General features: G+C 34.3%; 1 protein-coding gene across 1 annotated transcript in view; it reads right to left on the minus strand.

Moving 5' to 3' along the window:
• Dok6 (docking protein 6) overlaps positions 1-13,745 on the minus strand; it is a 485,956-nt gene that overhangs the window by 326,131 nt on the left and 146,080 nt on the right. Inside the window, exon 2 of the mRNA XM_074069662.1 lies at positions 9,311-9,418. Coding sequence (XP_073925763.1) covers positions 9,311-9,418 — 108 coding nt within the window. The remainder of the gene's footprint in view (positions 1-9,310; positions 9,419-13,745) is intronic.

The raw sequence follows: 13,745 nt of genomic DNA on the forward strand, positions 1-13,745 counted from the left end.
GTCTTTCTTTCTATTGTTTTATTAATGGATGTATTACAATTATTTTTCCTGTTATGGTTGTTTCCGCCCTGGGCTATTATATATGGGATAAACAATTCTATACATGTTTGTATGTGGATATAATTTCTGTTGTTATTGGATAAATTCTGAAAGTGGGATTGCTGGATGGATGTGCAATTTTTAAAAGAAACTACCCAATATTGGCTGTTCCAATATTGTCTGTTATATTTCTCAACATATGAATATGTCTCAGTTCATATTTGATAATATGAATTTTAGTTGCTGCACATTTTTACCTACTCTAGTTATTTTCAGTATTTTTTACTTTTGGCCATTTTAATGGCTTTCCATTTTTATTTGAATTTGGTGGATTGATGTGCAATGTTTCATGTACTTATTTACAGTTCATATGTCTTATGTTAGAAACTGTTCACAACTTTTATCCTTTCTTAATTTGGGGTTGCTTATCATCATATTGTGTTATAAAATGTACATCCCTTGATACATGTCTTTTGTCGATGTTTTGTAAAGTTATTTTTTCAAGTCTGTTACTTGTCTTCTTAGTTTACAAACTAGATCATTTGAAGAGAATATATTTTAAATATTGATACGGCACAGAACAGATTAGCAAGGTTTTGTGTGTGTGTGTGTGTGTGTGTGTGTGTGTGTGTGTGTTGTTTTGTGGCCTAAGAAAATTTTGCTTATATCATAGAAACAATTTTCTCCTAGGCTTACTTCTGGGTGTGTTATAGCTTTAGCATTCAATTTAGACTAATGGTCAGTTTTGAGTTTAATTAGTCTATTGCGTGAAGTAAGATTAATGTTCACTTATTCACTTAGGACATTCAGTTGCTGTTACATCATTTGTTGAAGACACTTTCTCTTCCTGTTGACCTGTCTTCATACCTTTATTTAAGTGGAATCGATCATGGAAGTACAGGTTCATATGTAACCTTTGTATTTCCTCCCATTGATCTATATGCATATCTTCTTGCTAATACCACATTGTCATGATTTCTGCAATTTTATATGGGCTAAATAGGTTTTAGTTAAGTAGTTCCAAATTTGTTTTCCTTTATTAAACCAGCTTTGGTTAATCTAGATTATATACATATGGATATATGTATATATTTCTGTATGGAATGAGTTTGTTGATATCCACAAAAAACACTCTTGGAATTTTGCTTAGAATTATGTGGATTCTATGTCAGTTTTGAGACATTACAACCTAGTAATATTGAGTCATCCAATCTAAGCACGTTTACATTTCATTAGTTCTAAGCTTTCTTCTTCTCAGCCATGTTCCATGATTTTCAGCATGGAGGTTTTTATATGTGCATTGCTAAATTTACTCATAATTATTTTTCTTTGCTCTATTATAAATTGAGTCTTTTTAAAAGTCTAATTTACCAAGTAACATCTGCTGCCATTTAAACTTACAATTGTGTTTGACATATTAAAAAAATATATATTGGCATGTATATAATATATATATAATTCTCTGCATTCATTGATTCTGGTAGTTGGTTTATAGGCTAGCAAGCAACTTCAACAAATAGAAATAGCATTTCTTTTTCTTTTCTGAAAATTTTTGATTGAGGCCTTTTTCCAGATTAAAGAAGCCTCGTTTAGTCTTAGTTCACTGAGAGTTATACATAATGAATGTATATTCATTTTTGTCAAATGTTTTTTTCTGTATTGATTTAAGGGATCATGTGCTTGTTTTCATGTTTTATTGTAAATTATTGCATTGATTTTCAAATTAAAACAACCTTGTGCTTCTGTGATAAACCCCATTTGATCATGATATATTTTAACTTTACATACTATACATTGCAGAGATAGATTTCTTAATATTTTCTTGAGAAATTTTGGTTTGAGGGAAATTGCCAGTTTTTTGTTCTAATGTCTTTGATTTTATGATAATATTAGTCTTACAAAATCTTTTCAAAAAAGTTCCCTTGTTGAATATTATCTGGAAAGAGTTAGGTACATTTTTTTCTGGTTTAAATTTGTTGACATGCCCATGAGTGAAAAGATTAAGGTACAATGAAACATGAAGCTCTCAATGAGAATAATGTTGACCATAAGATCAATATTTCTATGAAGTATGGAGCTATTGAAAGAGCTTCCATAGTGTGAGTTTTTCTTTTTTTTTTTTAATCTGGTTTTTTTTATTATTATTTTTTCCTTTTATTCTTCATATGTGCATACAAGGCTTGGGTCATTTCTCCCCCCTGCCCCCACCCCCTCCCTTACCACCCACTCCTCCCCCTTCCTCTCCCCCCAACCCCTTCAATACCCAGCAGAAACTATTTTGTCCTTATTTCTAATTTTGTTGTAGAGAGAGTATAAGCAATAATAGGAAAGAACAAGGGTTTTTGCTGGTTGAGATAAGGATAGCTATACAGGGCATTGACTCACATTGATTTCCTGTGCGTGTGTGTGAGTTTTTTAAGAAGCTTGTGCATTTCATCTGAGTTGCTAGATATTTTAGTACATACTTATTCACAATATAATGTTACCATCCCTGTAATGTCTGTATAATATGTAGTTCAAACTGTTCTATTTTTCTCAATATTTGTTATTTTTCTTTCTTTTCCTTGATTAATTTGGCCAAAGGATGATAGATTGATTTATTTGTCTCATCAAAGAAGCAGTGTTTGGTTCTATTTCCATTTTTTTCCATTTCATTGGTGCTTGCTCTTACCTTTGTCATTTTTTCTAATGTAAGAACCTCATTATTATTCTTGTCCCGCTATGACTACTTTAGTTCTGTTTCATATGTATCATTACTGCACTTTCAGTGTCTTTCAGTTTAGAGAATTTGACATCAGAATTGTGATTTCCACTTTGCTCCATTCAAATATTGACCCTTGGAATATGTTACTTTCCAAATAAAAATATTTATAGTTCTACAACTTATTCTTATTGATTCCTCTTCCTTCTCTCTCTCTCCCTCCCTCCCTTTCTTCTCCTCCCTCTCTCCCTTTCTTTCCTTTCCTCTCTTCCCCTCTGTTGCTATTCTGGGGATTGAATTCTGGACCTTGTGCCTGCTAGGTAAATGCTCTACAACTGAGCAACATTCATACCTCTTACTGATTTCTAATTTAAATCACTTTTGGTCAGAGAAGGCATGTTGTATGATTTCAGTTCTTTGCCATTTAGTAAAACTTGTTAATAGTCCAGGATGTGATTTACTTTGTTGAATATGCCATGTGCACTACAGAATAGTGTTCATTCTATAGTTTCTTGGTGTATTGCTATGAAAATGTCAATTGAGGGCATATATATGTGGCTTGCAGTTCAAGACCAGCCTGGGCAAAATGCTAGCAAAACCGTATGTCAACAAAAAAGCTGATATAGTGCCTATTGCCTAAGCTACAAGAGAGGCCTAAGTAGGACAATTGTCATCCAGACTAAGAAAGCAAAATAATGGAGATCCTACCAGAAAAATAACTAAAGGAAAAAGAGTTGAGGAATGGCTCTAGTGGACAAGGCCCTGAGGTCAAATCCCAGTACTTCCAAAAAAAGAGTCAATTGAGTCAAGTGGTTGATTGTGTTAATATGATCTCAGGTTGTTACTGATTTTTCTTCTAGCTATTCTGTCAATTGGTGAGCGAGAAGGTAGTTAAAAATTTAAATTTAGATTATGGAATTACTTCTCTCTGTGTCTGTCAAATTTACCTTATGTATTTTGAGGGTCTGTAACTAGACTCATTAACATTTACGATTCTTAAACCTTCCTAATGAATTGATACTGCCATCATTATGAAATAATCTATTTATATTTGATAAAACCCTGTCTTGAATATCTTTTGTGATTTAATACAGCTACACTATTGTTATTACAATTGCTATTTTAATGGTCTATCTTTCCTTCCCATTAATTTCCATTCAAATTATCTCTGCATTTAATGTGTATCTTTTGTAGAAAGCCAATTGTTAGGTCTTAATTTATTTCCATTCAAATAATTTCCCTCTTTAAAACTTATTGCTTTAGATTTATTATAATTTGTGATTGGCATTAAGTCTGCTATTTTATTGTTTGTTTTCTTCTTCCCTGATGTGGTTTTTGGTTGTTGTTTTTCTTCTTTCCTCCTTTTCTCTCTTCTTTTATAATTTTAAGACATTATTTTAAATTTAATTTTAATTTACTCATTTTTGAGCTACATTTTTGTATTAACTTAAAAGTATTAACCTAGGGATTACAATATATTCTTTAACTTGTTACTTACATTTAATGATGTGAAATGGCATGACATGAAGCTTAGAAATCTAGCATTTTATTCATTCCACCCACCAAGTTTATGCTGTATTAGTTACAAGTATTACATGTTCATAAGTTAGAAATTCCCAAATTAGTTATCTATATTTATTGATCATAATTGATCATAATTATTGATTCCCTTCAAGCGTTTCTGAATACTCAAGTTTCCCAGGTATAAATTCTCTGAGTCCAAAGAACTGCGTTTGACAGTTTTAGATACAGATCTGGAAGAAATAAACACTTAAATTTTTTAATCTGAGAATTATTTTGTCTCACTCAGAAGTTTGAAGGGTACTTTTACTGGCTGTATAATTCCAGATTGAAGGTAATTTTTCTCTTATCCCTTTTCAGATATTGTTTCAGCTGGGTGCCTGTGGCTCATAGTTGTAATTTTAGCTAGTTGGGTGGCTGAGTTCAGGAGAATCTTAGTTCAAGGCCAGGCCTAGCAAAAACTTTGGTAGATTCCATGTCAACCAGTAGCTGGGTACAGTGGCTCATACCTGCCATCCCAAACTGCACAGAAGACAGAGACCTGGTAGATTGCAGTCCCAGGTCAGCTCAGGGAAAAGAAAGTTTGTGAGACCCCATCACAAAGGTAAAAAGCTGGGCCTGGTGGTTCATACCCGTTATCCCAGCTACAGCAGAAAGTGTAAAATAGGAGGACCAGAATAACCATGGCAATAACATAGCAATAAGGGCTGGAGGCACAGCTCAAACCATAGAGCACCTGCCTAGCAAGCACATAAACCCTGAGTTCAAAGCCCAGTATTACCAAACAAACCCACCAAAAAATCCAAAACAGATTAACATTGTTTCACTGTCCCTTCTGGCTTTGAGGTTTCAGAGGAGCTCACATCCCTTCATGTCAGGAGATCCCAGATTACACTGTGTTGTTTACCTCTGATTGCCTTCAAGACTTTTGTTTCTTTTTGATTTGTATCTATTTTTATCATGTGCTTATGAGGCACTGTTCTTCTTAAACCATCGAGCTTAGAGTTAATTGAACTTATTTGACTCTCAAATTCATGTCTTTCACCAAACTGGGGAATTTTTCAGACATTTTTTTCAAACATTTTTTTTTTTGTATTCTCTTTTTCCCAGCAACAAGAATACTAATTATGTTTATGACAGAATGTTCATGTTTGTTAAGTCCTGAAGCTCTACTTTTTCCCTTTAAATGTTTTTCTTTCTCTTTTTCATATTGAATAGATTTTGTTCATCTTCAAGTTCACTGAGTATTTGTTACATTCTTTCCCTGCTGCTACCAATCTTATCCAGAGAAATTTTAAATTTTGAAATCTTAAGTTCTAAAATTTCAATTTAGAAGTTCTTAAAACAATTTATGTTCATTTCTGAAAGTTCTTATTTTTTAATAAAACACCATATTTTCATTTATCTTATTAAACATAGGTGTGGTATATGTTTTACAATTCTCCTGGCATGATGGTGCATGCTTGTAAGCCCAGCTAGAGTGCCTGTCTAGCAAGAAGAACACCCTGAGAGCAAACCCCAGTAGTGCCAAAAAAAGAAAAAAATTCTAATTTGAGAATTCAGAATCTGAGTCATGTGAGGATTTTCTTTTCCCTTTAGATTATATCATATTTTCAGGAATTTTGGATTTCGTGTTGGACATTGTGGTTGTCGTGTATAGACTCTGGATTCTGTTACAGTGCTCTGAGAGCATTGGCGTTTTCTTTTAGGAAGCAATTACCTGCCTAGGCTGACTTGCCACTGATATACCCGAGGTGAGCTCTGGCCCAGACTTTGGGCAAGGTGCTTTAGCCTCAGTTGTGGTATAGTTTTTGCTACTTTGTGGCTTGTGCAAGTGTCCACCCTGGTCTTGAGGGCTCTCCATGTTTGCTTTCTCTTTTGTGGCATGTCTTCCTCACTGTCTGATAACCCAGTTTGTCTCAGTCTCCCTTTTCTGATTTCTGAACAATTCCAAGTTTTCTGTAGTCACCCCATTGCTTTAGGCATGTGCCTGCACTCCCTCAGGGCAAAGCGATAGCCAGGAAAATGCAGCACTTTGCTTTGGACACTTGTTTGATTTCACTCTTCCTCCCTTACTTTTGTTCTGAGACCTAGGCACTTTTTGTTTTTGTTCAGAGGTTTTTGATACTCTTTGTGAGAAAATTTAATATTAGATCTCTGTATATTGGAAATGGTATTTTAAAAATTACTCAAATTTGACTCACTCTCTGATTTAAATGTCTTACATAGACTCCCATCATTTATAGAATACAATTCAGTTTTTTCTAATCTCTTCTCCCATACTACAATGACAGTATCCTTCTTCTTTTAAATTCTTGAGAAAAGGAAATTGTTTCCACCTCAATTTCTTATAGTACTTATTTTTTTCTTTCTTCTTGGAATGATCTTCCTCTCTTTCCTTGCATTTTTAATGGGCTCATTTTTTTTTTTTTGCTAGTGGTATCTCAGCCAACTTCTAGCTATAGTAATTTTTAATTCATTCCAAATTATTTTCTTCATTAAAAAAAACCACTTTCATTTCACGACATTTACCTGGTCATTGTTTATTTTAGGTTACTCAGAAAGTAAGAAAAATGATAAGGTAGGGTATCATCTTTCTTTCCCACCATGCATCCCTCATACACACAGCAGTGCTACGTATATAATGTGTGGTGATTAATCTGATGTGTGGTGAATACTGATGAGTTTGAATTCCTTAGCAGGCTTGCTAGTACATGTTTTGACCACTCACAGAATAACTCAAGCATGAAGTTTGCCTTTGAAATGAACTATTCACAGAGGAAGCCAAGAGATTTACAGTAAGCAATGTCCAAGACAAAAGGGAGCTGACTTTTCCTTTACTTCTGAGCATTGCCATGGAGCACCTGTGATTGCCACTGTAGGATAAGGAGTTAACAAGCTAGGAAAAGTCAAGCGTATGTAAAACAAGGAGAGCCAGAAATGGTGGCACACACCTGTAATTCTAGCTTTCAAGAGGCTAAGGCAGGAGGACCTTAAGAACAAGGCCAGTCTAGGCTATATAGCAATACTCTCTCAAAACAAAACAAATCAAAACAAAATAAAATAAAGAGAACCACTTCAGATGCCTAGAACTGTTTCACATGCCTTTTAGAGATGACCATTTCTCTTTGGTGATAACAGCAAAACACAGTTCCATATTTTACAATAATGCAAGAAATCCATGGTCAAGAACTCACAATTGCAGAGCAGTCTTGTCTGTTGGGAGCTGCCTGAATAAGCTTCATAAAGATTCTAATTCCTTATCATCACTAGTTTCACCATTTCAATATCATTTTTGCTAAGATTTACTTGAGTCCCAAATTAGGCAAAATGCCCTTTCTACAGCAATCTCTGCAGACTTCTCTTGCTGTCCTTGTCTTATTGAACTGAAGTTATGTACATAAAATTTCTTTACTAACAGACTTCAAGTGTGCTTCCCCAACCAGGATAGAATAGACACCCCATACATATTTTGTCCAAATTACCAATCCTTATAGGTGGTTAGAATATTAGACTGTGTTTATTTTCAGATAAAGATTGTTAAGCCTAAACATAAGACAGTATAAGAATTTTGCTGGTTTGTTTACAAGTTTTTTTTTTGTTTTTTTTTTAAGAAAAGAAAACCCAGTTGCACTGGCTAGAGAGGTCAAGACAGTACGCACATTTCTGTCAGGGGACTCTGACCAGAATTTCACAGAACACATAGTATGTCTGGTCCTTCAAAATTCTATTCATAGCAAAAACATCATTTCACAACCCAGCAGTTCCTCATTAAGTTTATCTTTATTACCAAAATTGTAACCACAATTATCATAATACGAAAATACTAGTAAGTCTTTAAAATTCAAATAACTGTATAGTTAGAATAGGCAGCATCATGTTGGCTGTTTTGTGACACCATATTTCAAATAATCTTTAAACATGTACTATAACAACTTTAAAATCCCTTAAAATCCTTCCACTTACAAGAAAACCCAGTGACTATGAGTAGGTTAGTGGAGTGACTCAAGTGGTAGAGTGCCTGCCTAGCAAGCATGAGGCTTTGAGTTCAAACCCCAGTACTGCCAAAAAATAAAAATAAAAAAAGAAAAATAATGAATGTCCAAGTGGACCATGAGCTAGTAAGTGACTGTGAAGAAACTATTTGTGACAGAATACCTTATAGATAGTTATAGAAACTTGAATTTTAAGCTCTATGATAAGGCTTAGATGTAATATACATGATGGCTAGTCATTTGTGTAATAAGATTAGTTAGCTCCTTTCTATCTACTAATATATTATTAATAAAATGAGAAATTAGAACTATGTATCACATAAAATAAAATTCCACAAATCAATTGTATCTTCCTGGCTAACTTGTTTCTGTGTTACCACCAAAGAGGAATTAGAATTTTTATGAAGCTTTTCAGGCAAGACTGTTCTGCAATTGTAAGTTCTGATCATGGATCCCATGCATTATTGTAAAATATGGAACTATATTTTGCAGTTATCACCCAACATAATTTTAGGCAGCATATTTATTGCTACTTGGGAGTAGGTTTCACATTCTCTTAATTCTTAGTAAACTGATTTTTCCATTCCTAAAATTTATATCACATCTCTAGATAGCAGCATATTTGATGATCAGTCCTTTGTTAAGGAACCGATTAAACAGCAAATGCCATACATATTAACAATGTCATTAGCACTGCTAACGCTAGTCTCAAAAGTTTTACCTCCTAAATATTTCCCAGCATTTAAATCAAAGTAACAAATGCACAATTAACCTGAACAGAAAGAAAATGTCTACTCAGCACTTTAGGAAATGATGAGGTTCAGTTATGACTCATCTCATTTTGTAAAGTAGCAATAAAGATGAGTCTTTCATTCTGCAGAGGTACCACTGACATTTACAGCAGATGGTTAAAATAAAGAAGAAAAAGGACTTTTGCATTTTATCAGAACAGGGGTATTTTATCCCAGCCATGAATTTTTGCCTCTGCAGATTTCATCTATCAAATAAATTTCTCCACAAGTTGTCCCCAGGGACGGCCAGTACTGTGACTTACCTTATGAAAGTTTCTGAAATAAGCTGCCTTCTCATCTGGAAATTTTTCTAACCTTCTAGGTCCTTTGCTAGAAGCTTTCTTGAAAACCAACCAACATCGTCTGAAAATCTGAAAGAAAATAAAGGAATTCCATTATTCGTCTTTTTACATGACTTTACTGGCATCTGTTACTCCATTAGGAATGGAATTTTGTAAAATATGCTTGTTTTATAGAGAGTGCCTTTGTGTTTGAATGAGAGATATATACCTAATTAAAATTATAGTGCATTTTAAATATATAGTATTTCATATAAAATGAATTGTGTCTTGAGGTTTCCAATGTATTGGTTTCAGTAAACTTTAATATAAATAAATCACCTGGGTGCCAATACCACATCCAGTATTTATTCTCCTTGTTACAGATGATTCTCCACTTTCCATGCTGGTACAGTGACTGTTTAACAAGGTTATGCATAGTGCTTATATACTGCTCAACTTTCTAACTTTGTAAAAGCATCACATCTTATTTTGTAGGATTTTAGGGTTGTTATCAGATGTTCATACATTAATTTAGGATACAGCAAGAAATATGTTTTTATCATGGGTTTGTCTCACGCTTTTATAGTTTTATAGTAACTAGTGTTTATTAAATGTTATGTGCAATACATTTCAGAATTGATGTGTTCACTTGCTTTCATAATTACTGGATTAAATAGGTATTTTCAAGATACAGTTAAAGACAATGTCAGAATTTGAACACATATCTGACTCTTCAACTTTGGTTAAAAAAAAAGACTATTAATTACATAGGTAGAAACCATTATTTTGGACCTTGTCCTATTCAATAACTGGCTTTCAGATAGCCTGTTAGCTGATCCCCAGCATATCACGTGCCATCCGTATTAATGTTTGAAGTAGTAAAGTGTGTCTTTCTTTACAATAATTAAATAGGCCAGAGAATACAATTTGACCACAACTCTTAGATTTCTAAATTTAGCATATTTTTTGTCCTACGGTGTAATTTCTCCACAGACAGGAGGGGAAATTTCATAAAAAGAAATTTCAGAAGTGTAGGGATCACTCTATTTCTTTTCTATGTCTTTATTTAGGTTACAAAGTTGTCACAGTATTCTTTCTGCTAGTAGAGGGCAAATCATGTAATTCTTTCAAATTTTTCCCCTGATCATTGTTTCTTATTCACTAGAAGATGGTATTCCCCATGTTCAAAGGCATTCTTACAATGGCAGTCTTACAATTACACAAAGACTTGTTATTGTAAAAGGAGAATAAATAGAATAACAGTGTGAACACACACTTGGACTTCTCTTGCTGTCTTTCTTAGATCCCCTCCAGTAACCCTGCCACCAGTAGTCTTGAAGGACACACCAAGGACATCCCTGAGCTTCCAGTACACAAGAGCATCCTTGTCCACCCTGCCCAGGATCACATGCACCTCCCCTCTCACACCTTGAAATGAGCAGCTACAGTTTTCCTTCAGAGCTCCAAGAGTTCTGTTGCACAGCTGTGTAAATTGTGTTCAGCAAATTGCCTTGTCGTTCTTTATTTTTTCACCCCTTAGCAAGCCTCAGCCCCAAAGTGAAATAGTATTAAAATATATAAACAATGACTAGAATAGGATATCACCATATGGTTTGGGTAGCTTCAATTAACTCAATTCTATGTGGATTTCTTTAGTGTAGAGTTCTGGTTTTCAAATTTAAAGAGTATTTATAGCTTAAGTGGTAACAGATTTAGAACCTGTGAACATATAAGAAAAGATAAGACTAGTACAGTGGAAAATTAATGAAGCTGTGAATCAGTAAGATGTGAGTGTATATTATGGCCATGCTGCTTACCAGTTGTGTGATCTCATACTGGTCATTTAGTGTTCAGATAATGAAGGAGGGTACCACACTGGAAGAAGGGAGCCCGTAACAAGACGCGCCCATGTTCTAAGCTCTTCACTAGGGTTTGCGTGCATCTTAGACCATTTTTTTCATACAGAGTAAGTACTGTGCCTAACAAAGCCATACATAGCAACTTTTTTTTCCTGATGAGACTCAATTCTAACAAATATTCAGAAACAATATTCAAGTGCAAATATTGTATAACCACAAAATTAAGAACATTATCTAAGACTTTAAAAAGATAAATAGATAAGATATATGTGAAACATTGTAAGAACTTTTGTAAATGCCACAATGTACCCCTACCCAACACAATAACAAAGAAAAAAGAGAGAATCAAAAAAAGATAAATAGAAGTAGGCTAATTATCTCCCCAGTGTGAACTGTGGAACTAATACAACTATACTTGTAATTCTAGCTCATCTCCTTGTCAGAGCCATGCATTTTGGGCATGAATATGCATCCTTAAATTAACTTGGGGAAAATAATGATCAGGTCCTAGGATTATGGTGGAGGTAAAAGAAATTAAATACATTAAGATAATCCCATACTGCATACAGGGGAGTCACTAACTGAACACTAAACATAACATAGGCTAAAAAAGATTCTGAACCCCAGACCTTGCTTAGCACATCCAAAACCATTATTCATACACTGTATTGGAAAGTCAGCTTCCATCAAAATATTTTGAAAGGTTTCACATGGTCCCATACATAGGAGAATCAGGTAACAGGTAAAATCAAAACTGTCTGAATAGTCATTGGATACAATTAGACAAAACTGTTTGAATAGTCCATTGAATACAAATATTGGTTCCTGCTAATTTTTCAGGATGGTTTGGATATTGTTAAGCAATAGAGGTATGTATATTTACATTTTTCTAATGCACATCTGGAAAATAAAAACATCATCAAATTTATTCTCTGCTTAAAATATAACATGAAGCAATTTTTACACAAAATACATCATTATACCCAGTTTCTAGTTTCCCTCAAGTCTTTGTGTGATGATTGAAGGTGTTATGTTGTAAAGCCTAAGAACGTAGAATAATTCAATTTTTACTGCAGATTCTACTACTCATTAAATATCTTGCCTCACAGAAGTTATTTAAACTTCCCTAAAACATAACTTCTCATCTATTTAAGGTCATCTACTTTATGAAGTTGTATTATGAGAGGTAGTCTGCAGAAAACATCTAGTGAGTGCATTTTTAAAGTAATCTGCACTCTTGCCTGAAACTCTTGGGTATTAAATTCTGAACTATGACACCCCCCCTCCAATAAAACTTGTTTACTGAAACCCTAAATTTCAACTTGGTGGTATTTAGAGATGGGGACATTAGGAAATAAGTATGGCTAGATGAGGACATGAGGTTGAGCCTTGATATGGAATTCGTGCTCTTATGAGAAGAGGCACAAGTAAACTAGCTTTCTCTCTCTCTGCTTGCTCAAAAAGAAGTCATATGAGCACACAGTGAGAAATTCATTGTCTGTAAGTCAGGAAGAAGACCCTCACCAAAACCCAACCCTGATTTCAGACTTGCATCCTGCAGAACTGAGGAAAAATAAATTTCTGTGATTAAAGTCACCCAATGTAAGGTGCTTCATTATTGTAGTCTGTGCTGACTAAGCCAGATACCTTTAGATCTATACTACTTTTATTAGCAGCAGTAATACTGATGGTGGTAGTTGTAACAGCAATAGTCACACCGTGGAAGTGAAAAATACCTCTATGAACCTGAATAGAAATTCAGGTCATCAGAAGCAGACACATAAGAGTATTATTTGCAAAGTGTGATGCATATAGATTGCTAATATATAGATATATTTTATTTTATCATGTTTACATTTACACTTACTCACATGTATATACATTGCTTGGGTCACCCCCACCCAGCTTCTGGGCAGAACCTGTTCTGCCCTCTCATTCTCTGATTTTGTTAAAGAGAAAGAATAAGAGATAACAAGAAAGACATTGCTTTTGCTAATCTGAGATAAGGATAGCTATACAGAGAGATTCCTAGCATTGCTTCCATGCACGTGTGTATAACAGCCTACATTGGTTCATCTTTGCCAGACCTCTTTGCTACTTCCTAAGCTCCTTCCCATACTGGCCTCTGCCAGTTTAAGATTACTTTATTCACTCCTCTACAGTTAGCATATCAACCACATTCAAGCTTTAGGTTTCCTTCCCTTTCCCAATTCCTCCCATGCATGTTCTCCCCTTAGTGTGTGACCCATGTTCAATATTATTACTGCATTTGTTTTAGGTCCATAATCTGCTTATGAGGGAGATCATGGGATTAGATTATTAATGTTTATTTGCCCTAGATATTCCCAAATGCATTTAGAGTATTAATCGAGGCAAAAGAAAACCTCTCTCTTTGAATGAAATTATCTCAAATCCTTGGTAAAATGATTTTTGTCCTGTCCTAGAGAAAAATGTTTTTCCCTGTGCTTTTGTCACTTTATTGCTCACAGTGTGGGAACATTGTGATGTCAAATGAAACCTTATAATATTCATGGAAACACACATATTCAGTGACTGCA

The sequence above is a fragment of the Castor canadensis genome, chromosome 4, assembly GCF_047511655.1.
Source record: "Castor canadensis chromosome 4, mCasCan1.hap1v2, whole genome shotgun sequence".
NCBI classification, from domain to species: Eukaryota; Metazoa; Chordata; class Mammalia; order Rodentia; family Castoridae; genus Castor; species Castor canadensis.